The following is a 24,575-nucleotide window of genomic DNA, read 5'->3' as shown; positions in this document are numbered from 1 at the left end:
CCATTCTGCTTTGCCCTTTTTGTCATATTTATGCTGATCACGATGAGGGATGTCAGAGCTAGGAAATGGCTCCTGTATCCAGTGTCAGTGTTGAGAACCCACAAGTCAGGTGGAGCATATTCAGTTGCAGAGTAAAACACCCTCTGCACTGCCTCAGCAAAGCCCCTCAGCTCCACTCTCAGAACAACACTCACCAAGCTGTCTGTTTCCATTTTAGGCATCAGCCCGTGGCATTCTTTGAATGAGAATGCCAACTTAGTATCAGTTAGTTTAGAATCAGGCACAGGTTATCTGCAGTGCCATTCCCACTACAAGCTGGGCTAGCATTGCCGAAACTCATTTCACATAGAACCTTTACAGGCAACAGGCAGAAGGGACTTTCATACCAGGTGTGTAGGTTGAATTGAAGCCACAGTGAGGTGAAAGGACAATGCCTTATCCAGCCATTGAAGGCACCCAGTGAAACCTCCTCCCAGTCTGGTACTTAATGGAGAAAACCCTGTACTGTAAAGGGGGTATTATGGAACCAAGTGACCGCAGTGACCATATTTGAGTAACCTGAGGATTGGGCAGATTTCTGAATGTTCAGAGCAAATTTTGAATGTGTCTTTAAGTCCACCTTGAGATTCTCCTGATTCATTTACTCTATGCAGCTATACAATACCTAACCCGAAAGTCATAGTGTATTGTTGGGATGAATGACTCCTTTTCTTCGATCCCTAGGAGAGCTGGTGGTTGCATACAAGTCTCCAGGATACAACCTGATGTTTCACATGCTGAATGACTCCCCGATGCTAAGTCTTTGTCTGAGCCTTTTGGAGGAAGGTGTTAAACTGTTGGACACTTATGCACCATTCCCCGGTAAGCCAAGAACAATATACAGTGTGCATTCACAGTGATGAGCTGGGGTATTGATGTATTGTTATAATGCTTTTGTGGATCTCCTTGCTCTGATAATTTAACTCCCAAGCTACAAATATACCTTCCTGCACAAAGTTCCTTCTCCCTTAATCCCTACTCGGTCAAATCAAGATTCCTCTCATTTTCTCCCGCTCCATCATTGATCCCAAAATCTCAAAGCTATTGAATTCATCTATCTCAGATTTGCCTTCGGACAATGTTTTTGAGGCGTTACCTTATAAGAACATAAGAAATGGGACCAGGAGTATGCCATACGGCCCCTCGAGCCCGCTCCGCCATTTAATACGATCATGGCTGATCCGATCATGGACTCGGCTCCACTTCCCTGCCCGCTCCCCATAACCCCTTATCCCCTTATCGTTTAAGAAACTATCACGAGGGAGGTAGCGCTGGACAGGCTAATGGGACTCAAGGTAGACAAGTCCCCTGGTCCTGATGAAATGCATCCCAGGGTATTAAAAGAGATGGCAGAAGTTCTAGCAGATACATTCGTTATAATCTACCAAAATTCTCTGCACTCTGGGGAGGTACCATCAGATTGGAAAGCAGCTAATGTAACGCCTCTGTTTAAAAAAGGGGGCAGACAAAAGGCAGGTAACTATAGGCCGGTTAGTTTAACATCTGTAGTGGGGAAAATGCTTGAAGCTATCATTAAGGAAGAAATAGCAGGACATCTAGATCGGAATAGTGCAATCAAGCAGACGCAACATGGATTCATGAAAGGGAAATCATGTTTAACTAATTTACTGGAATTCTTTGAGGATATAACGAGCATGGTGGATAGAGGTGTACCGATGGATGTGGTGTACTTAGATTTCCAAAAGACATTCGATAAGGTGCCACACAAAAGGTTACTGCAGAAGATAAAGGTGCGCGGAGTCCGAGGAAATGTATTAGCATGGATCGAGAATTGGCTAACTAACAGAAAGCAGAGAGTCGGGATAAATGGGTCCTTTTCAGGTTGGCAATCGGTGGTTAGTGGTGTGCCACAGGGATCGGTGATGGGACCACAATTGTTTACAATATACATAGATGACCTGGAAGAGGGGACAGAGTGTAGTGCAACAAAATTTGCAGATGACACAAAGATTAGTGGGAAAGCGGGTTGTGTCGAGGACACAGAGAGGCTGCAAAGTGATTTAGATAGGTTCAGCGAATGGGCTAAGGTTTGGCAGATGGAATACAATGTCGGGAAATGTGAGGTCATCCATCTTGCGGGGGGAAAAAAAAACAGTAAAAGGGAATATTATTTGAATTGGGAGAAATTACAACATGCTGCGGTGCAGAGGGACCTTGGGGGTCCATGTGCATGAATCCCAAAGGGTTAGTTTGCAGGTGCAGCAGGTAATCAGGAAGGCGAATGGAATGTTGGCCTTCATTGCGAGAGGGATGGAGTACAAAAGCAGGGAAGTCCTGCTGCAACTGTACAGGGTATTGGTGAGGCCGCACCTGGAGTATTGCGTGCAGTTTTGGTCACCTTACTTAAGGAAGGATATACTAGCTTTGGAGGGGGTACAGAGACGATTCACTAGGCTGATTCTGGAGATGAGGAGATGAGGGGGTTACCTTATGATGATAGATTGAGTAGACTGGGTCTTTACTCGTTGGAGTTCAGAAGGATGAGGAGTGATCTTATAGAAACATTTAAAATAATGAAAGGGATAGACAAGGTAGAGGCAGAGAGGTTGTTTCCATTGGTTGGGGAGACTAGAACTAGGGGGCACAGCCTCAAACTACAGGGGAGCCAATTTAAAACCGAGTTGAGAAGGAATTTCTTCTCCCAGAGGGTTGTGAATCTTTGGAATTCTCTGCCCAAGGAAACAGTCGATGCTAGCTTATTGAATGTATTCAAATCACAGATAGATAGATTTTTAACCAATAAAGGAAAATTAAGGGTTATGGGGAGCGGGTGGGTAAGTGGAGCTGAGTCCACGGCCAGATCAGCCATGATCTTGTTGAATGGCGGAGCAGGCTTGAGGGGCTAGATGGCCTACTCCTGTTCCTAATTCTTATGTTCTTCTGTAATTCTATCTTAAATGTATTCAATGTCCCAGCTTCCACAGCTCTCTGAGGCAGCGAATTCCACAGATTTACAACCCTCTGAGAGAAGAAATTCCTCCTCATCTGTTTTAAATGGGCGGCCCCTTATTCTAAGATCATGCCCTCTGGTTCTAGTCTCCCCCATCAGTGGAAACATCCTCTCTGCTTCCACTTTGTCAAACCCCCTCATAATCTTGTACGTTTCGATAAGATTGCCTCTCAACCTTCTGAGTAGAGGTCCAACCTACTCAACCATTCCTCATAAGTCAACCCCCCTCAATCTCCAGAATCAACCAAGTGAACCTTCTCTGAACTGTCTCCAAAGCAAGTATATCCTTTCTTAAATATGGAAACCAAAGCATTCCAAGTGTGGCCTCACCAATACCCTGTATAACTGTAGCAAGACTTCCCTGCTTTTATACTCCATCCCCTTTGCAATAAAGGCCAAGATTCCATTGGCCTTCCTGATTACTTGCTGTACCTGCATACTAACCTTTTGTGTTTTATGCACCAGGTCCTGCTGTACTGCGGCACTTTGCAATCTTTCTCCATTTAAATAATAACTTGCTCTTTGATTTTTTTTTTCTGCCAAAGTGCATAACCCCTCACTTTCCAACATTGTACTCCATCTGCCAAATTTTTGCCCACTCACTTAGCCTGTCTATGTCCTTTTGTAGGTTTTTTGTGTCCTCACACATTGCTTTTCCTCCCATCTTTGTATCGTCAGCAAACTTGAGTACGTTACACTCAGTCCCTTCATCCAAGTCGTTAATATAGATTGTAAATAGTTAGGGTCCCAGCACTGATCCCTGTTCTACTAGTTACTGGTTGCCAACCCGAGAATGAACCATTTATCCTGACTTTCTGTTTTCTGTTAGTTAGCCAATCTTCTATCCATGCTAATGTATTTCCCCCGCCCCGTGAACTTTTATCTTGTGCAGTAACCTTTTATGTGGCACCTTGTCAAATGTCTTCTGGAAGTCCACTGGTTCCCTTTTATCCACCCTGTTCGTTACATCCTCAAAGAACTCCAGCAAATTTGTCAAACATGACTTCCCCTTCATAAATCCATGCTGACTCTGCTTGACAGAATTATGCTTTTCCAAATGTCCTGTTACTGCTTCTTTAAGAATGGACTCCAACATTTTCCCAATCACAGATGTTAGGCTAACTGGTCTATAGTTTCTTGCTTTTTGCCTGCCTCCTTTTATAAATAGGAGTGTTACATTTGCAGTTTTCCAATCTGCTGGGACCTCCCCAGAATCCCCATTATCTTACTGAGTACCACCTCCTTACCGAGCACAAAGGTTGTGGGAGTTGGAGGTCAATCATCTCAGCCCAAGGACATTGCTGTAGGAGTGCCTCAAAGCCTTGTCCTAGGCCCCACTATCTTCAGCTGACTATCAGTGACCTTCCCTCCATCATAAGGTCAGAAGTGGGGATGTTCGCTGATGATTGCAGAGTGTTCAGTTCCATTCGCAACCCCTCAGATAATGGAACAGTCCATCCCCACATGCAGCAAGACCTGGACAACATTCAGGCTTGGGCTGATAAGTGACAAGTAACATTCGCACCACAAAAGTATCAGGCAATGAGTATCTCCAATAAGCGAGAGTCTAACCACTGCCCCTTGACATTCAACGACATTACCATCGCCGAATCTCCCACCATCAACATCCTGGGCTCACCATTGACCAGAAACTTAACTGGACCAGCCACATAAATACCGTGGCAACAAGAGCAGGTCAGAGGCTGGGTATTCTGCGGCAAGTGTCTCACCTCCTGACTCCCCAAACCCTTTCCACCATCTACAAGGCACAAGTCAGGAGTGTTAGTGTGATGGAATACTCTTCACTTGCCTGGATGAGTGCAGCTCCAACAACACTCAAGAAGCTCGACACCATCCAAGACAAAGCAGCCGCTTGATCGGCTCCCCATTCACCACCTTCAACATTCACTCCCTCCACCACCAGCATATCGTGGCTGCAGTGTGTACCATTTACAAGATGCACTGCAACAACTCGCCAAGGCTTCTTCGGCAGTACCTTACAAACCCGCTACCTCTACCTAGAAGGGCAGCAGGCGCATGGGAGCACCATCACCTGCAAGTTCCCCTCCAAGTTACACATCATCCTGACTTGGAAATATATTGCCGTTCCTTCATCGTCCCTGGGTCAAAATCCTGGAACTCCCTCCCTAACAGCACTGTGGGAGCACCTTCACCACACGGACTGCAGCGGTTCAAGAAGGCGGCTCACCACCATCTTCTCAAGGGCAATTAGGGGCGGGCAAAAAATGCTGGCCTTGCCATCAACGCCCACATTCCATGAACAAATAACAAATATATTGACAGAAATCCTGCTTCACTTCAGTCCTGATAGTGGGATTCTTCATGTATTAGAATGAGATTTGGAATGTCAAAATAATAATTGCAGTTGTTACTTGAGAGGAATTGTTTTTCTGTATTAAATCATTGTTAGTGGTGGTGGGGGGGAATAACTGTACAGGTGACTTTGAATGCACAACTGCTTATTTTTTTTCCCTGTGTAAATTCTGTACCGTACTGTGGGTGTGGGGCCTGGGCCTGGGCCCCTGTACCCTGCTGTGAGTGTGGGGCCTGGGCCCCTGTACCGTGTTGTGGGTGTGGACCCTGGGCCTGGGCCCCTGTACCGTGCTGTGGGTGTAGGGCCTGGGCCCCTGTACCGTACTGTGGGTGTGGGGCCTGGGCCCCTGTACCGTACTGTGGGTGTAGGGCCTGGGCCCCTGTACCGTGCTGTGGGTGTGGGGCCTGGGCCCCTGTACCGTGCTGTGGGTGTAGGGCCTGGGCCCCTGTACCGTGCTGTGGGTGTAGGGCCTGGGCCCCTGTACCGTGCTGTGGGTGTGGGGCCTGGGCCCCTGTACCGTGCTGTGGGTGTAGGGCCTGGGCCCCTGTACCGTGCTGTGGGTGTGGGGCCTGGGCCACTGTACCGTGCTGTGGGTATAGGGCCTGGATCCCAGTACCGTGCTGTGGGTGTGGGGCCTGGGCCTACCCCTGTACAGTGCTGTGGGTGTGGGGCCTGTGCCCCTGTACCGTCCTGTGGGTGTGGGGCCTGGGCCCCTGTACCGTGCTGTGGGTGTGGACCCTGGGTCCCTGTACCGTGCTGTGTGTGTGGGGCCTGGGCCCCTGTACCGTGCTGTGGGTGTGGACCCTGGGCCCCTGTACTGTGCTGTGAGTGTGGGGCCTGTGCCCCTGTACTGTGCTGTGGGTGTGGGGCCTGGGCCCCTGTACCGTGCTGTGTGTGTGGGGCCTGGGCCCCTGTACCGTGCTGTGGGTGTGGGGCCTGTGCCCCTCCACCGTGCTGTGGGTGTGGGGCCTGTGCCCCTGTACCGTGCTGTGGGTGTGGGGCCTGGGCCCCTGTACCGTGCTGTGGGTGTGGGGCCTGGGCCCCTGTACCGTGCTGTGGGTGTGGGGCCTGGGCCTCTGTACCGTGCTGTGGGTGTGGGGCCTGGGCTCCTGTACCGTGCTGTGGGTGTGGGGCCTGGGCCCCTGTACCGTGCTGTGGGTGTGGGGCCTGGGCCTCTGTACCGTGCTGTGGGTGTGGGGCCTGGGCTCCTGTACCGTGCTGTGGGTGTGGGGCCTGGGCCCCTGTACCGTGCTGTGGGTGTGGGGCCTGGGCCCCTGTACCGTCATGTGGGTGTGGGGCCTAGGCCCCTGTACCATGCTGTTGGGGAAGCCGGGGGCCTATCAGAAACATGATGGAGGTCTGTGCCAATACTGCATGGAGCTTGTCTGATTTTATTGGACTTGCACATTATCAAGCATTACATGCTTTGTCGGCCATGAATTGCAGGAACTACAGTGTCTTTCAGAATTATTAATGTTCTGGGTTCATGTTCCTGGGCTGTGTGACACAAAGAAATATTGGGAGCTCTTGGATTTGACTTGGGCACGGTTCCATGGCTTTAGATGTCATCAATTGTCCACACTTAACTAGCACCTCCAGTTGGAGTTTATATGTAAGTGAGAACCCAGGGTTTCAGTGGAGCTGTGTTCGGAGCTAAGTTCCCAGAGCACCTGTACTGAGGGCTGTTATTAATCACTGGCCGTGTTCTATTGATGCCTCAGGTAAAAAGCATTTGGAAAAAGCAGTGGAATACTCTCTGGGTCTTCTGGAGTTGGCCCTGCAGAAGGAGAATCAATTCATGGATTGGCTGAGAGAGAGCCACTCTTCCGTCATAGCCAGGCCCCTCGAACAGCTGCTCCAGGGCATCAACCCGCGCACCAAAAAGGCTGACCATGTGGTCAGCATTGCTCGGTAAGTTAGGAATTGGCATCGTTATTCTGACTTGGGTACCACTAACTTTCATGTATAGTTCTAAATAATGTAGAGATTGGGTTAAAATCCGACTGTTTCTCACTTCCGCAAGTGCCAGTCATTTAACACTTTGGGCCCAAGTTTCCACATGATTCGCGCCTGATTTTTAGGAGCAACTGGTGGAGAACGGACTATTTTAGAAATCGCAATTCTCCACATTTTTTTTTCTGCAGTTCTAGTCAGGTAGAACAGTTCTAGTTTAGAACAGAATTTTTTCTTCAAAAGGAGGCGTGTCCGGCCACTGACGCCTGATTTGAAAGTTTCCACAGTGAAAATGTACTCCAAACTAAAGTAGAATGGAGCCAGTGAAGATTTTTGTAGAACTGAAAAAACCTGTTCTACACATTAAAAAAATCAGGCGCAGGTTACAAATTAGGCGTCCAGAACGAGGGGGGGGGGGGGAAGAGAACTCATTAAATTCTACAATCAATCCTTATTTATACTTCTACAAATATTATACAAATAAATCCAACCTGAATAAACATTTATAAGCCAAGAAAAGATTAAATAAACCATCTTCCTACCTGTGTGAAAGTGCTTCAGCCAGGGAGAATTCTGCAGCCGTTCGTGCCGCTGAGCGGGAGGGGGAGAGAGAGAGAGAGAGAGAGAGGGAGGGAGGGAGGGAGGGAGGGAGAGGGAGGGAGGGAGGGAGAGGAGGGAGGGAGAGAGAGGAGGGAGGGAGAGAGAGGAGGGAGGGAGGGAGAGAGAGGAGGGAGGGAGGGAGAGGAGGGAGGGAGAGAGAGGAGGGAGGGAGGGAGAGAGAGGAGGGAGGGAGGGAGAGAGAGGGAGGGAGAAAGAGGAGGGAGGGAGAGGGAGGGAGAAAGAGGAGGGAGGGAGAGGGAGAGAGAGAGAGGAGGGAGGAGGAGGGAGGGAGGGAGAGAGAGGAGGGAGGGAGGGAGAGAGAGGAGGGAGAGCGGGAGGGGGAGAGAGAGAGAGCGGGAGAGAGAGGGAGGGGGAGAGAGAGAGAGCGGGGGGGGAGGAGAGAGAGGGGGGGGAGAAGAGAGAGAGAGCGGGGGGGGAAGAGAGAGCGGGTGGGGGGAAGAGAGAGCGGTGGGGGAGAGAAGAGAGAGGGGGGGAGAGAGGAAAGGGGGGGCGGGTCGGGGAACAGGAGTGCGAGTCGGGGTGGGGGGGGGCGGGAGCGGGTCTCTGGTCGGGGCGGGGGGAAGCGGGTGTCTGGTCGGCGGGGGGGGCGAGTGTCGGGTCTGTTCGGTGGGGGGGGAGCAGGAGCTGGCCGTGGGAGGAGCCTCATTCACGCAGCCCCAGTGAGGCCATTCAGCCAGGGCTAGGGGCTGCGTGCTTCGGGCCCCTCCCACACAGTTCGGCACCTGGAGCTACTGCACTTGCGAGCCGACTGTAGCGCGCATGTGCAGAGGTCCCGGCACTGTTTTCAGCGTAGGGACCTGTCTCCGCCCCCCCCCCCCACAGCTCGTGCTGGCTGCGCCGAGGGCCAGAGGACCTGTAAGTTGGTGGAGAATACCGAGGATTGTTTTAGGCGTGAAAAACGGGCGCCCAACTCAGAGGGGCGCCCGTTTTTTTTCTTGTGGAAACTTGGGCCCTTTGTGTGTGTGTGTGTGTGTGTGTTTATATAAAAACTGATCCAACTTATTACGTACTTGAATCCATTTGAAGTACTGTTAATGTTAGACACTGACCTATCAAGTATTCTGTTTTATTTATTTTTCAAAATATGTCTGAAGTATTAATTATTTTCAAGTGATTGTCCACAGTCAATGCACTTCACAGATATTTAATTATGTGAAGTGTTTCTGCGATATTTCAGTGTGATAAGATGTTATCTAAATGCAAGTATTACTTGGAGGGCCCTTTTTCTGACCCCTATACGCTGGCACTCCAGAGTAAACCTTTTGTGTTATCAGCCTCTGTGAATAACTCGGGGAAAGTTTTCTTTTCAGCTGATTGTGAGTGAGTCCTCCTTAACAGGGAGGCTAGTTCATAGAAACATGGAATGATACAGCACAGCAGTAGGCCATTCGGCCCATCGTGCGTGTGCCGGCTCTTTGAGTGATCCAATTAGTCCCATTCCCCTGACCTTTCCCCATAGTCCTGCAAGTATTATCTAATTCCCTTTTGAAAGTTACTGTTGAATCCACTTTCACCAGCCTTTCAAGCAGTGCATTCCAGATCGTAATAACTCAGTAAAAAAATTCTCCTCGTGTCACCTCTGGTTCTTTTTCCAGTTACCTGAATACTTGACCCTTCTGCCACTGGGAGCGGTTTCTCCTTAGTTACTCTATTAAAACCCTTCAAGATTTTGAACACCTCTATTAAATTTCCCTTTAACCTTCTATGCTCTAAAGAGAACCCCAGTTTCTCCAGTCTCTGCACACAACTGAAATCTTTAATCCCTTGGAACCATTCCAGTCAATCTCCCCTGCACCCTCTCCAAGGCCTTGACATCCTTCCTAAGTGGTGCCCACAGTTGGACAAATACTGTGACCTCACCAGAGATGTATGAAGGTTGAACATAACTTGCTTGTTTTTGGACTCTGTACCTCTATTTCAGCCCAGGATCCTGTCTGTCTTTTTAACAGCCTTCTCAACTTGTCCTACCACCTTCAGAGAACTGTGTAACTACACCCTCAGGTCTCTATCTTCCTGCATCCGCTTTAAAATGGTACCATTTTGTTTATCTTGTCTCTCCTCATTCCTCTCACCAAAATGAATCACTTCACACTTGCCTGCTTTAAATTTCATCTGCCATGTGTCTGCCTATATCACCAGTCTGTCTATATCCTCCTGAAGTCTGTTAGTATCCTCCTCACTGTTTAGTACATTTCCGAGTTTCATGTCATCCGCAGACATAGAAATTATTCCCTGTCCAGGTCATTAATATATATCAAAAAGAGCAGTGGTCCGGATACCAACCCCAGGGGAACACCACTGAGTACTTCCTACCAGTCTGAAAAACAACCGTTCATCACTACTCTCTACTTTCTGTCCTGAGCCAATTTTGTATCCATACAACCACGACCCCTTTAATCCCATGTGCTTCCATTTTGCTTATCTGTTTATCATTTGGTACTTTATCAAACACTCACTCCAAACTCCCAACTTCACTCTGTTTAGCAGCTCACTCTGTTAAGTGATTCAACCAGCTCTGAGCTCGGGCTCTGTTCCCAGCTTGGCATGGCCTCGATAACCTGAAGGTCTGATGCCATGTCTCTGCCACGCTACCTGACAGTGTTGATAATGTCACTGAGCACATAACTCTTTCTGTTTGCCTAATGTAGTCCTTCAGTTTAATAGGTCAGACATTCAAAGTGTGAAACCTCATTCACTAGAAACAGCTGGGCACCACACTTAGAAATGTGTGATTTGTTTTGGGATGTCTGGGAATTGAATTGTATTGCTTTTATTTTGTTATATGCTGAGTCAAAGATACTTGTGTCTCCTCAACTGCTCCTCCTGTCCCACAGCTACCTGTGCCATGGAAACACCAATCCAGACCTGGCTTTTGAAAGTGCCAAGATTCTTTGCTACATCTCACGCTATCCAAACATCCAGGTGAAGCTGGTGGGAGACTTCACTCAGGACCAGGTGAGGCACACAACTAATGTGACTGCGATGATCCGTTTCAAAACCCAAGCCACTTGCAGTCGGGAAACTTCACATGAGTTCAGTGGTCCATGGCTGATTTGCCCTCGATCTGAAAGCTGTGTCTCTGGTAAATGGCAGTCTTGGAGAGGCTGTGTGGTACAGTGCGATGAACACTTAGCTCTTCCCACCTGGGCTTCAGTTAAATTCAGGCTGATGGGATAATAGTTTGCAGGTTCAACAAGTGATCAGGAAGGCCAATGGAATCTTGGCCTTCATTGCAAAGTGGGTGGAGTATAAAAGCAGTGAAGTCTTGCTACAGTTATACAGGTATTGGTGAGGCCACACCTGGAATACTGGGTTTTAGTTTCTTTATTTAAGAAAGGATATACTTGCTTTGGAGGCAGTTCAGAGAAGGTTCAGTTGATTCCAGAGATGAGGGGGTTGACTTATGAGGAAAGGTTAAGTAGGTTGGACCTCGACTCATTGGAATTCAGAAGAATGAGAGGTGATCTTATCGAAACATCTAAGATTATGAGGGGACTTGACGAGGTGGATGCAAAGAGGATGTTTCCACTGATGGGGGAGACTAGAACTAGAGGGCATAATCTTAGAATAAGGGCCCGCCCATTTAAAACTGGGATGAGGAGGAATTTCTTCTGAGGGTTTAAATCTGGAATTTGCTGCTTCAGAGAGCTATGGAAGCTAGGACATTGAATACATTTAAGACAAAGATAGACAGTTTCTTAATCGTTATGGGGAGCGGGCAGCGAAGTGGACCTGAGTCCATGATCGGATCAGCCATGATCATATTAAATGGCGGAACAGGCTTGGCTTACTCCTGCTCCTATTTCTTATGTTCTTATAATTGTGTCCTCTGTTAGCTGTAGGGTTGCTACAGTCCAGTTCCTAGTGCAAAAAGTGCCACAAAACTGTCGTAATTTGGCACTGATATAAGAAAGAACATGAAAAACAGGAGCAGGAGTAGGTCATTCGGCTCCTGGAGCTTGCTCCGCCAGTCAGTATGATCATGGCTGATCTTCGACCTGAACTTTCCTGCACTATCCCTACATCCCTTGATTCCCTGAATATCCAAAAATAATGTTCCTCAAGTTGCCAACTTCGCTTCAGCAAAGACACAGGATGGCTGATGCGGAAAGCAGTTGTACTTCTTCTTTCGTACGGTCATAGCAAAGCAAATCAAACATCAATATCTAAGTCAGATATCCAGGTCAAAGCTCCCGGTGTAACAGTGTGGATATCTTGTAGGCTGCCTGCAAATTCCCTCTGAGGGCAGTGCTCAGTGATGTGCTCCAGGGTCTGATCAGGAGCTCCACAGTCACATGACGGGGATGCTTTAATCTTCCACCCATGGAGAATGTGGCAGCATTGACCATGACCGGTTCCGAGGCAGTTGATGGTAGTCCAGTGTTTGCAAGGAAGGTTTGATCCTTCAGGTTGTACTGTGGGCTCCTCTATAAGGAATCCATTCCGTATGTTGTAGTTCTTCCAAGCATTTCGCTGTTACACTGATGCAGTAGTTGGCTGGGAAGAGGGACATTTACTTGTATCTAACCCCGTGCTGTACCTGCCCTGGAAGTGTTTGATGGGACAATGTAGAGGGAGCTTTAATCTGTATCTAACTTGTGCTGCTCTGGGAGTGATTTATGGGACAATGTAGAGTGAGCTTTGCTCTGTATCTTGACCAGTCCAATGCTCTCCTGGCTGGCCTGTCATCTTCCACCCTACATAAACTTGTGCTCATCCAACACTCTGTTGCCTGTATCTTAACTCCATTCATCCATCAGCCCTGTGCTTCCTGACCGACACTAACTCTCAGTCTGGTAACTCCTCAATTTTAAAATCCTCATCGCTGTTTCCAAATCCCTCCATGGCCTCGCCCCTCCCTATCTCTGTAACCTCCTCCAGCACTACAAAACTTTGAGATCTCTGTGCTTCTCCAATTCTGACCTCCTGCACATCCCCTTTTTAATCGCTTCACCATTGGTGGCTGTGCCTTCAGCTGCCAAGGCCCTAAGCTCTGGAATTCCCTCCCTAAACCTCTCTTCCTCTCTTCCCCTTTAAGATGCTCTTTAAAACCTTCCTCTCTGTTCTGATGTCGCCTTCTGTGGTTCGGTGTCAAATTTTTATTGAAAACTCTTGTGAAACACCTTGGGACATTTTGCCCCGTAAAAGGCTCTATATAAATACACGGTGTTGTCGTATCTGACCTGTGCTATTTCTGCCTTGAGAGTGTTTGATGAGACAGTGTAGCGGGAGCTTTACTCTGTATGTAACCCGTGCTGTACCTGCCCTGGGAGTGTTTGATGGGACAGTGTAGAGGGAGCTTTACTCTGTATCTAACCCGTGCTGTATCTGCCCTGGGAGTGTTTGATGGGACAGTGTAGAGGGAGCTTTACTCTATCTAACCCGTGCTGTACCTGCCCTGGGAGTGTTTGATGCTGACATTGAGAACTTTACACACAAAGGTTTCAAACAGAACAGTAGAAAAATGAAAAAGTACTAATTCTAAGCCTGCAGACAGCCACTCCCCCATACAGGTGTCTGCGAAATAGTCCATAGCATAAGGATAACATTTCGTATTTCTGTTCTTATTTCTGTGTGCCTTGTGTGAGTGTGTCCATGCTGAGGAAAAGGCCTTGTGTCCATGCTGAGGCAATGGCCTAAATGTGCGTCCCTCTAACACTAACATTTTAGCTTGATTCACTCTTGTCCTTTCTATAGACTGCCAGTGAAACGTTGATGTCCGGTTTTGTGGAGTGCTTGGACAGCGAAGGTGCTGAAGAAATGATTCAGGCCGAGGATGGTAGGTATTGTTCTGGGAGAGAGAATTGAGGATTAAAAACAACATAGGAAGGCAGCAGAGAATTCACCTCCAACTGGTTGCAATTTATATTGGAATTGGCAGACCAGTATGGCTTCATGTCTCTGGGTAGAAATGTAATTTGATTTCAATCTGACAATACCTAACTACAGCTCCAAATTGTAAATTCACAGCACATAACACCACGAGGCATTTGTACCAAGTGGGTGTTTGTTCGACAGAATCTTTCAATCTGGAGTGCTTTATTTTGCCCTCATCTATAGTTTTGTGTAAATTATTTATTTTGTCTGAATTATTGGTTGCCTTGAAATACAATTCCATACTACTTCTTCTTAGGCGGTCCCTCGAAGCGAGGATGACTTGCTTCCACGCCAAAAAGGGATGGGTTCTCAGGTGTTACAAGGAAGGACCTAATATTCCAGATCCCGAACTACATCCTGAAGGGTGGAAGATGCCTGTGCGTGGATTTTTTTAACGTGTGGTGACCATTGCACACCAGCCACCACACGGGCTTGACAGAGCTCGGTCTTGGTCCAGTGGCAAGGGTTAATCAAGATGACTGGGAGACCAGCTCTGCTTCACAGACCTCGTGCGCACACATCGCAATGTGGGCTGGCCCGTGCTGCCCCTGGGCCCACGCCTCTTGTGGACCCCGAACTTGCACCTCTTCTCGGCCCCGATCACATCGCTGTGCAATCTCTCGCCGCTCCTTCGCCCCGACCTCGCCACTCCTGCTGTACTTGTCCACGCTCCAATCACCGACCTGGTGACGTCCGACCCAGTCGCCCTCCCGGACCGGCTTGTGCTGTACCTTGTAGCTGTATGCCGCCACACTGTCCAGGGGCTGCCGCACGCCAGTCCTTCCATGGCCCCGACCCCGCCGCCGGCCTCCCGCAGGTCGGGGTGGCCACGCCGCCCACTGGACAGCGTGGTGGCCCCAGCCCTCGAGCAACCATCAGCGGAAGGCCAGGGCCCCTGGACAACATGAAAGTATATACACATCAACCACACTACCTTCATCAATTGTCTCCGTTACTTCATCAAAAAACTCAAAACAAGTTAGTCAAACACGATTTTCCTTTAACGCATCCGTGCGGACTTTCATTTGTTAGCCCATATTTTCCAAAGGCCAATTCATTTTGTCCCAGATTATTGTCTCTAAGTTTCCCTACCACCAACGTTGGGCTGACTCCACCCTATTTAAAACGGCGGCGTAATATTTGTAAGCCTCCAGTCCTCTGGTACGACCTGCTATTTAGTACAATTGCGCGGGCAGTGATGAGAAAGGGCTGGGATGGAGTTGCTGTCGGTTTTTACTTTTTATTTTAGTCTCCTCACATTTTATATTTGTATCGGTTGTATTTACAGTCTCATTGGGATTTTACAATGCATCATTTGGAAATTACATTTTCTAACTCCTGACCTCTGCTCCTGACCCTATCTGTGCGTGGTCAATCATTGTGATGTCATGGATGATGCAGCCGTCCCCGAGGCCCTGCCACTTTTACAGAAACGGATCAGATCCGGAGCAGATTATCAGCCACTTGTTCTCATCCCAAGTCCAGATGAAAGGTTAAGGTTTCTTTGTGAATTTATGCCCAGTGAAGGTGTGGAGATGGGACTTGGTGTCCGCACTGTAAAATGAAACTGTCCCGGTCTCGTAACTGAGATAAACTCCCACCTTCCTGGGGATCTGACTGACAGGGAGAGGGGATGGAGGGGAGGAGATGACATTAAACTCATCATCCTGCACAATCCATTCTCCGGGCTCAGTCCAACCCATCCCTTCCTCTCCACAGACTATGCGGCTACTCCCAGTCTCCAGCGCGATTTCCCGCCACCTCCATCTCCCAGTCATGGATTGGGGAGGCTCGCCCGGGATTGGGGAGAGACTCACCCGGGATTGGGGGGGCGGATAGAGACTGGCTCGGGATTGAGGGGGGGGGAAACTGGTCAGGTAATGGGGAAGAGATTCTCTCTCCGAGGTCCCCCTTTCTGATTGATTTCCTGTTTCTGAACACGAGGAAAGAGCTGCCCTGAGGGGAGGAAACGAGGATCTGACAACAGAAAATAGCGGGACTTCCACAGAGGGAGGTCACAGCTTCTGAAAATATCAAATATTACACCCACCCGCCTCAGCACTGTGCGACTTATGTAATAAAATGAACAAAATCTGGAACTGGAGCCGCAATGTACAGCTGAATACTGTTCCCAGTTTAATGCACCACAAATGGGGTTAAAATATCTGGGGGTTAAACACCTTCCATACTCCTTAACAGATTGCTAACTGAGGACAATCACACTCTATAGGCCTGGGTGTATATGAATGAGTATGTATGTATATGGTTTCCTCAAAGTACAAAAGTCACCTGGTCTGGATGGGATGCATTGTTGGTTACTGTGGGAAGTAAGGATTGAAATTGCGGAGACTCTGGCTTCAATCTTCCAATTTCATACACATGTGATGTCGTCACCAGTCAACACAACATATGCAGAATGTGCTTCAAAGCATTGCTGCTACTGCTGCTCTCTACTTCCTGACTCCTGCCTCGTGTTTCCTGCTGTTCCTCGCTTCCTGTTACTCTCTGCTTCGTTTTACTGTCCGTCTCTTGATGCTGGTTTCTGCTCCCATGACCCTGATTCCAACTGCTGTTTGCCCCTGATTATTAACTCCTATCTTGGTACACACTGTTACTGGCAATAAGAAAATTTGTTTTTTTTCACCGTATCCACCAGTGTTCTTTCATCACAGACATTGTACCTGAGAAAAAATGCACCCTGGTCAGACACAACACAAAGATCCACATTCTGAGCTTGCTGATAAACTCCCTGGACCTGAAAGCACCCAACCTGGCATTCTACTTGCTGGGTTACGAGCTGCGGAAGCCAGTGAACGCGACCAACCTGCAAGATCCAGGTAACTTCAACTTATTCCTTGTACATTTTCAAGAAAGCTGACTGTTAGAAAGTGGGTGTTCTTTCGTTCCACCATGCCTTGGCTGACTCACTCAAACTTGTTGCATTTAGTTTGGAAAGACTGATATAAGCACCAGTGGAGAGTCTTCAGCTTCTCCCAGATAAAGCTTTGAACATGGTGACGAATTTAGAATCGGGTGTATTTAATAATAAACGGCGGTAGTGCTGCGCATCAGTTTATTATTAAATGCACCTTATTCTAAATTCGTCAGCATTCAAAGCTTTATCTGGGAGAAGCTGAAGACTCTCCACTGGTGCTTATATCAGTCCTTCCAAAGTAAATGCAACAAGGTTGAGTGTGTCAGCCGACGCATCAGCAGCAGCACCTCTCGCAAGCTTTCCATACACCCTCGTGTGCTCTTCCATTCCCTCCCTTCACTTCTGCCCAAGCACCTGCAGTTATCAAACCGTTTCCACAACACTACGATTGAACAATAAGTTTGTGGAATGTTGGAAACAGTTTAAATTTTTTCTAACTTGATTTTTTTTTTCATATAAATAAGGAGTTCTTGGTTGTCCACGAACCTGCCTTCACTCCATTTTGAATATTCTTGAGAAGGGCACTGAAGGAAGGAATGGGCCCCTCGCTGTCAAGGAGTCGCCACATTTAGCTGAACTTTGCTATCAGGTAGGAATTACCTTTCATTTTCTCTCTCCGATTTGAGGAAAATACTGTGGGTGCATTGATTGTATATGTTTCAGTGAGACAACTCAATATGCATTGATGTTTGTTCTTTAGGGGGACCAAGGCTGGGAACTCAACATCCAGGGGTATTCAGCATTTAGGAAGGATAGACAGAAAGGACAAGGAGGCGGGGTGGCGTTGATGGTTAAAGATGAAATCAATGCAATTGTAAGGAAGGACATTAGCCTGGATGATGTGGAATCGGTATGGGTGGAGCTGTGGAATTCCAAAGGGCAGAAAACGCGAGTGGGTGTTGTGTATAGACCTGTGTATAGACCACCAAATAGTAGTAGTGAGGTTGGGGACAGCATCAAACAAGAAATAAGTGATGTGTGCAATAAAGGTACAGCAGTAATCATGGGCGACTTTAATCTACATATTGATTGGGCTAACCTAACTGGTGTAGCAATGCGGTGGAGGAGAATTTCCTGGAGTGTATTAGCGATAGTTTTCTAGACCAATATGTCGAGGAACCAACCAGGGAGCTGGCCATCCTAGACTGGGTATTGTGTAATGAGAAGGGACTAATTAGCAATCTTGTTATTCAAGGCCCCTTGGAAAAAAGTGACCATAATATGATAGAATTCCTTATTAAGATGGAGAGTGACAAAGTTAATTCGGAAACTAGGGTCCTGAACTTAAGGAAAGGTAACTTCAACGGTATGAGGCGTGAATTGGCTAGAATAGACTGGCAAACGATACTAAAAGGGTTGATGGTGGATAAGCAATGGCAAACATTTAAAGGTCACTTGGATGAACTTCAGCAATTGTACATCCCTGTCTGGAGTAAAAATAAAACTGGGAAGGTGGCTCAACCATTGCTAACAAAGGAAATTAAGGATAGTGTTAAAGCCAAGGAAGAGGCATATAAATTGCTAGAAAAAGCAACAAACCTGAGGACTGGGAGAAATTTAGAATTCAACAGAGGAGGACTAAGGGTTGAATTAAGAGGGGGGAAAATAGAGTACGAGAGGAAGCTTGCAGGGAATATAAAAACTGACTGCAAAAGCTTCTATAAATATGTGAAAAGAAAAAGATTAGTAAAGACAAATGTAGGTCACTTGCAGTCGGATTCAGGTGAAATTATAATGGGGAACAAAGAAATGGCAGACCAATTGAACCAATACTTCGGTTCTGTCTTCACGAAGGAAGATACAAATAACCTTCCGAAGGTACTAGGGGACGGTGGGTCTAGTGAGAAGGATGAACTGAAGGATATCCTTATTAGGCGGGAAATTGTGTTAGGGAAATTGATGGAATTGAAGGCTGTTAAATCTCCGGGGGCTGATAGTCTGCATCCCAGAGTGCTCAAGGAAGTGGCCCTAGAAATAGTGGATGCATTGGTGATCATTTTCCAACAGTCTATTGACTCTGGATCAGTTCCCATGGACTGGAGGGTAGCTAATGCAACACCACTTTTTTAAAAAGGAGGGAGAGAGAAAATGGGTAATTATAGATCGGTTAGCCTGACATCAGTAGTGGGGAAAATGTTGGAATCGATCATGAAGGACGATATAGCAGCGCATTTGGAAAGCGGTGACAGGATCGAACCAAGTCAGCATGGATTTATGAAAGGAAAATCATGCTTGACGAACCTTCTAGAATTTTTTGAGGATGTAACTAGCAAGAGTGGACAAGGGAGAACCAGTGGATGTGGTGTATTTGGACTTTCAGAAGGCTTTTGACAAGGTCCCGCACAAGAGATTGTTGTGCAAAATCAAAGCACATGGTATTGGGGGAATATACTGACTTGGATAGGGAACTGGTTGGCAGACAGGAAGCAGCGAGTCTGGATAAACGGGTCCTTTTCAGAATGGCAGGCAGTGACTAGTGGAGTGCCGCAGGGCTCAGTGCTGGGACCCCAGCTCTTTACAATATACATTAACGATTTGGATGAAGGAATAGACTGTAATATCTCCAAGTTTGCAGATGGCACTAAGCTGGGTGGCGGTGTGAGCTGTGAGGAGGACGCTAAGAGGCTGCAGGATGACTTGGACAGGTTAGGTGAGTGGGCAAATGCATGGCAGATGCAGTATAATGTGGATAAATGTGAGGTTATCCATTTTGGGGGCAAAAACACGAAGGCAGAATATTATCTGAATGGCGGCAGACTAGGAAAAGAGGAGGTGCAACGTGACCTGGGTGTCATGGTTCATCAGTCACTGAAAGTGGGCACGCAGGTACAGCAGGTGGTAAAGAAGGCAAATGGTATGTTGGCCTTCATAGCTAGGGCATTTGAATATAGAAGCAGGAAGGTCTTACTGCAGTTGCACAGGGCCTTAGTGAGGCCTCACCTGGAATATTGTGTTCAGTTTTGGTCTCCTAATCTGAGGAAGGATGTTCTTGCTATTGAGGGAGTGCAGCGAAGGTTCACCAGACTGATTCCAGGGATGGCTGGACTGTCATATGAGGAGAGACTGGATCAACTGGGCCTTTAATCACTGGAGTTTAGAAGAATGAGAGGGCATCTCATAGAAACATACAAGATTCTGACAGGACTGGACAGGTTAGATGCGGGAAGAATGTTCCCGATGTTGGGGAAGTCCAGACCCAGGGGATATATTCTTAGGATAAGGTGTGCGCCATTTAGGACTGAGATGAGGAGAAACTTCTTCACTCAGAGTTGTTAACCTGTGGAATTCCCTGCCGCAGAGAGTTGTTGATGCCAGTTCATTGGATATATTCAAGAGGGAGTTAGATATGGCTCTTACGATTAAGGGGATCAAGGGGTATGGAGAGAAAGCAGGAAAGGGGTACTGAAGGAATGATCAGCTATGATCTTATTGAATGGCGGTGCAGACTCGAAGGGCCAAATGGCCTACTCCTGCACCTATTTTTCTACGGTTAGTGATCTTTGGTAACGTCCGTTTCCAATTGAAACGGGCTTTGGCATCATACAAGTTCAAGCTGGCATTGTGTTCCTGTACTGAGATGGAAGGGTTTTTGGTAGGCAAGCGTATCCAGGGATATGGAGCCAAGGCAGGTAAATGCAATTGAGGTACAGATCAACCATGATCTCATTGAATGGCGGAGCAGGGTCGAAGGGCTGAATGGCCCATTCCTGTTCCTAGAATATCTCAATGACATTAGCTCCAACATCAGTGATGCAACTGGCCTTGCCAGCCCAGGTGAGAGAAGGCGACCATTTGCCAGAGTTCCTGTGCCTGATGCTATCCAGGTCCATCTTCTGAAAAGTATGTGGACATTGAGTATGGACAGGATCGGGCTCAGCTGTGACTCCCTTCGCGCTTGAAAAGACCTCTGCCACTCTTTGGGATCTCTTGGATGAGATGCTGGAGAGAGAGTGATACCTGTTGCAACCCTACCCCAGCAGGAGTCCGTTCTTTCAGGGGATCAGGAAGGGAGAAAATCTGAAGAAGATCGAGACTGGTGCAGCGTGGCTGCGTTGCTAACTGACGATAGGAAGCGCAAGCAGAGGCAGGCGATAAAGTGTAGCCATGGTTACCATGTGGCGGAGTGCATTGTGGGTAATGTGCAGCCATCAACAGTGAAGAGGGGGAAAGAGAGAGGTTATGTTGCGGGAGCAAATTCATTTTGTGATTATGATCAACTGCTCAGGTTCGGCACTTGTGTTTCTTACACGGTAATTAGATTCTCACCCTGTTACTGCTCTCGATTGTCCCTTGTTAATTTTATCCCACTTCTCTTGGTTCTCTATTTAATCCCCTTGCTTTGTCAGAAATGGGGGATGATTTTTGTTGTACCTTTGGCTGAGCTCGAGCTCTAATCTTGCATCCCATTAATGTGGAAATGCGCTCCACACTGCCCCCAATTGCCTAGTTTGCAAAGGTGCACCTTTATTTCCTACAATGCTGCACAGACCACACTGCTCCATTAACCCCACCCCCTGCATTGAATCTTTGGCCTGTCAGCCCAACTGCTGAGTTAATCAGTGACAGTCGATGTTGTTGGGAGTGGGACTAGGCTGTATTCGGGAGCAAAGAAAACCCACTCCGGCTTGCAATCCAGTGACTCCTGCTGTTGAGTACACACGTTTATGCTCATCAAACAGAACAGTCTTGAGTTCAGTTTTGATGCCCGACGCAGTCAAATGACCTGTTGACTTTGACTATCTGGCCTTATGCATGAAGACAGGCAACTTACGAGAGACACCAGAGGGCTGCCAACCTGTAGGACCACCCCCCACTGAGTCACGTTGTTGCGGGTAGAGTGGAGAAAATGTTGCCCAAGTGATGTGTGGAGTCGGTTCTTGTAATAGAGCTCCACCTAATGGACTACTGCTCCACCTAGTGGCAATGCAACTACTGCTGTAAATAATAGGATCACGTGATGTAATCACATGATAACAGTTTGGAGCCATCTTGTATAGTATGTTTGTTAGTGATGCAAGAATATATCAGGCCTCATTTAAATGAAAAAAAAACCTTTTGCTGTGCATTGAGCTCTGACTTACTGCATCTCATTCAGTCAAACCTACGTAATGTGGAATTTATTCTCCTTGGTGCCAAATAGCTGTTCTTCTCCTCCTAGGTGATTTATCAGTTGTGTGCATACTCAGATACCTCCGGACCAACCATGCGATACTTGAGAACAAGCCAGGATTTTCTCTTCTCTCAGCTGCAACATCTGCCCTTTGTAGTTAAAGGTAAAGGAGGGTCTGGAGTTTGTGCCACATCTCTCTTGCACTTTCTCACTTTAGCAGGTACACATGTTCCTTCTCTCTCCCTTTTTCTTTCTCTCTCCCTCTGTCGTTCTTCTCCTGTTTTTGTTCTCTATCCTGTTCTAATTACAATGAAAAACTTGGCTCTGGTTTTCAGACATTGCCTGAGATCTCTCCTTTCACCGCTACCTTTGCGTTAAATGTGGACGCGCGTGTGTGTGTGTGTGTCGGAATAAATTGTAACTTCACTCAAAGCTGGAAGAATTCCTCTCCGCAGACCACGAAATCTCAGCCTTGAACCAGATGTCATGGCTGATGAAGACGGCTGGGATTGAATTGCGTGTGACATCTCTGAATCGACAACGTTCTCACACACAGCACCTCCTCCATCTGCTGCTCGACGATGTGCCACTGCGGTCCTACACTGGTGAGTGTTTCTCAACGTGCGCGAGGACCATAAGCTTCATACAGCACCGAAGCAGGCCCATCATATCTGTGCTGTCCCTTTGGAAGAGCTATCTTACTCATAGCCCTACAATTTTTTGTTCCTTTTTAGAATTTATCCAATTTCCTTTTGAAAGTTATGATTGAATCTGCTTCCACCACCCTTTCAGGCAGTGCGTTCCCAGGTCATCATAACTCGCTGCGTAAAATAAAATTCTCCTCATCTCCCAATTATCTTAAATCTTTGTCCTCTGGTTACTGACCCTCCTGCCAGTGGAAATAGCTTCTCCCTATTTACTCTATTCAAACACTTCATAATTTTGAACACCTTAACCATCTCTGCTCTAAGGAGAGCAATCTTAGCTTCACCGGTCTCTCATTATTGTTGGAAGGTTTGCTGCCACTGGCCGTGTCTTGCTTGTTTGAGAATCGCTGTGTGAGCTGTCTGGATTGGTGAAACGAGTCAATAGGAAGTGAGACCCAGCCACTGTTCTTGTAGTTTCACTGTACTCACTCCAGAGAGCTACCTGATGCCTCTGAGCTTTCACTGAGTGTATTGCCGAACTTAATGTGGAGATATCACCCCCCCATCAAAATGCCTGTGGAAGAAGAAGCTTATATTAAATGTATAATTGAGAATAAAAAAACATAATTCATCTTTAATCTTTTCATGCTGTGCCTATCGTCACTTGGTATCAGATGTCTGGGGTCCTAGTTCACTGTCCATATTTGTTTCAAAGAAAGACTGGACTGTTTAAAAAAAAAAAAAAACAATTAGCGTTGGTCTTGGCAGCATGGCAGTTGACACCATCGCTTCTGGACGAGGGAAAGTGCAAATCGTGTAGGGTTTGATCTCTATGCAATGCCCTTGTTGCATTATGTTGGGGCGGGGGGCAGTGGGGGGGAGCTGTAAGTGAGCACAGACTTAAACGATGTGAGGCTCCCTGTCACAGAGTTTGCTTTGTAGGTTTACTTGAATGAGGGGTGGCCAGGTTCTGTGGGATTATACCCCAGCCAAGATCCAGGGCTTGTAATAAATGGATGAAAATTGGAACAGGAGAAAATTAACCAGAGTCAGTGAATGATGAGGTAGCAATTTAAACCCTGGTGCCACCAAAGCATTCATGTTGATGCTGTTTTGTGTTACCAGAATCTCTGGATTGGAGTGTTGTCCGACAGGTTTTATTGCTTAACCATTCTGCTTCATGCTAAACACTGATTGGATGTCTGGGTAAAAACAAGGTTGACTCTTAACTGCTCTCTGGCCAATCAAGCCACTCATTTGTAACACTGCAACTAGGGATGTGCAATAAATGTTGGCCTTGCCAGCAATGCCCACATCCCGAGAATTTTTTTTTTAAACTGCTTGACCCCTGAACTCCAACAAAAGAGTTATTGCAACAGAAAGTTGCTCCAAAGACCACTTATCTTTGCTTTTCACTGCCCTGCAGTTTCACTGTATCCGCCGCCTTGATATTGAATGATATTTTATCCTTGGAACACAGCCAAAGCAAAGGTCCACACTTGGATCTCCCAAGAAGCTGTTGCCTAAGCAGGCCCCAGGGACTTCACTTCAGGGCAAGAATGTGGCCTTACCATCATTGCCTGCATCCCGAGAGCAGATGCATTGAATAGGCACTGATCAAGGGATTGTACTTCCATCCCTTCATAAAAAGAACTGATTATGATGGCTTGTTTAAGATAGAAGGCTGTGATGTTTTTAGACACAACAATCCTCCTAAGTGGTCTCATTGAATCTTCCCTCTCCCGTGCTGTTGAATTGGGCGACTGTTTATATACGCTTGAGCCAATTGATGCTGTTCATGAGTGTTGTCGTGTGTACTTCGAAAAGGTGCTCATTACTGCTTCGTGTCGATGCTGTCTTTATCCACCAGTTGATGCAGAGGGAAGTCTCGAAGAAGAAACGAGAACCATTACTGGATTTCTGCAGTTTGACACCACCTCCAAAGGTATTTACATCTCCTCAACCACTGTCTCCCTCCACTTGTGCTGTGAGATCTACAGATTTGTAAGTTACTGGTTCAGGAGAAGAGGAAATAAAATGAATATTCAGCAAGTTGTATGATGTGGCAGCATGCATCAGTGTCTGCA

General features: G+C 47.2%; 1 protein-coding gene across 2 annotated transcripts in view; it reads left to right on the top strand.

Moving 5' to 3' along the window:
* Positions 1-24,575, top strand: part of nup205 (nucleoporin 205) — a 168,661-nt gene that overhangs the window by 46,355 nt on the left and 97,731 nt on the right. For both annotated transcript variants that reach the window (XM_070900700.1, XM_070900701.1), the window contains exons 17-25: positions 724-861; positions 7,067-7,256; positions 10,754-10,874; positions 13,617-13,698; positions 16,469-16,633; positions 17,196-17,320; positions 21,890-22,004; positions 22,297-22,446; positions 24,359-24,433. In XM_070900700.1, coding sequence (XP_070756801.1) covers positions 724-861; positions 7,067-7,256; positions 10,754-10,874; positions 13,617-13,698; positions 16,469-16,633; positions 17,196-17,320; positions 21,890-22,004; positions 22,297-22,446; positions 24,359-24,433 — 1,161 coding nt within the window. The remainder of the gene's footprint in view (positions 1-723; positions 862-7,066; positions 7,257-10,753; positions 10,875-13,616; positions 13,699-16,468; positions 16,634-17,195; positions 17,321-21,889; positions 22,005-22,296; positions 22,447-24,358; positions 24,434-24,575) is intronic.

This window comes from Pristiophorus japonicus, chromosome 15 (genome assembly GCF_044704955.1).
Source record: "Pristiophorus japonicus isolate sPriJap1 chromosome 15, sPriJap1.hap1, whole genome shotgun sequence".
Classification (NCBI taxonomy): Eukaryota; Metazoa; Chordata; class Chondrichthyes; family Pristiophoridae; genus Pristiophorus; species Pristiophorus japonicus.
The sequence above is the reverse complement of the archived record's forward strand: the minus strand, read 5'-3'. Positions and strand labels throughout refer to the sequence as shown.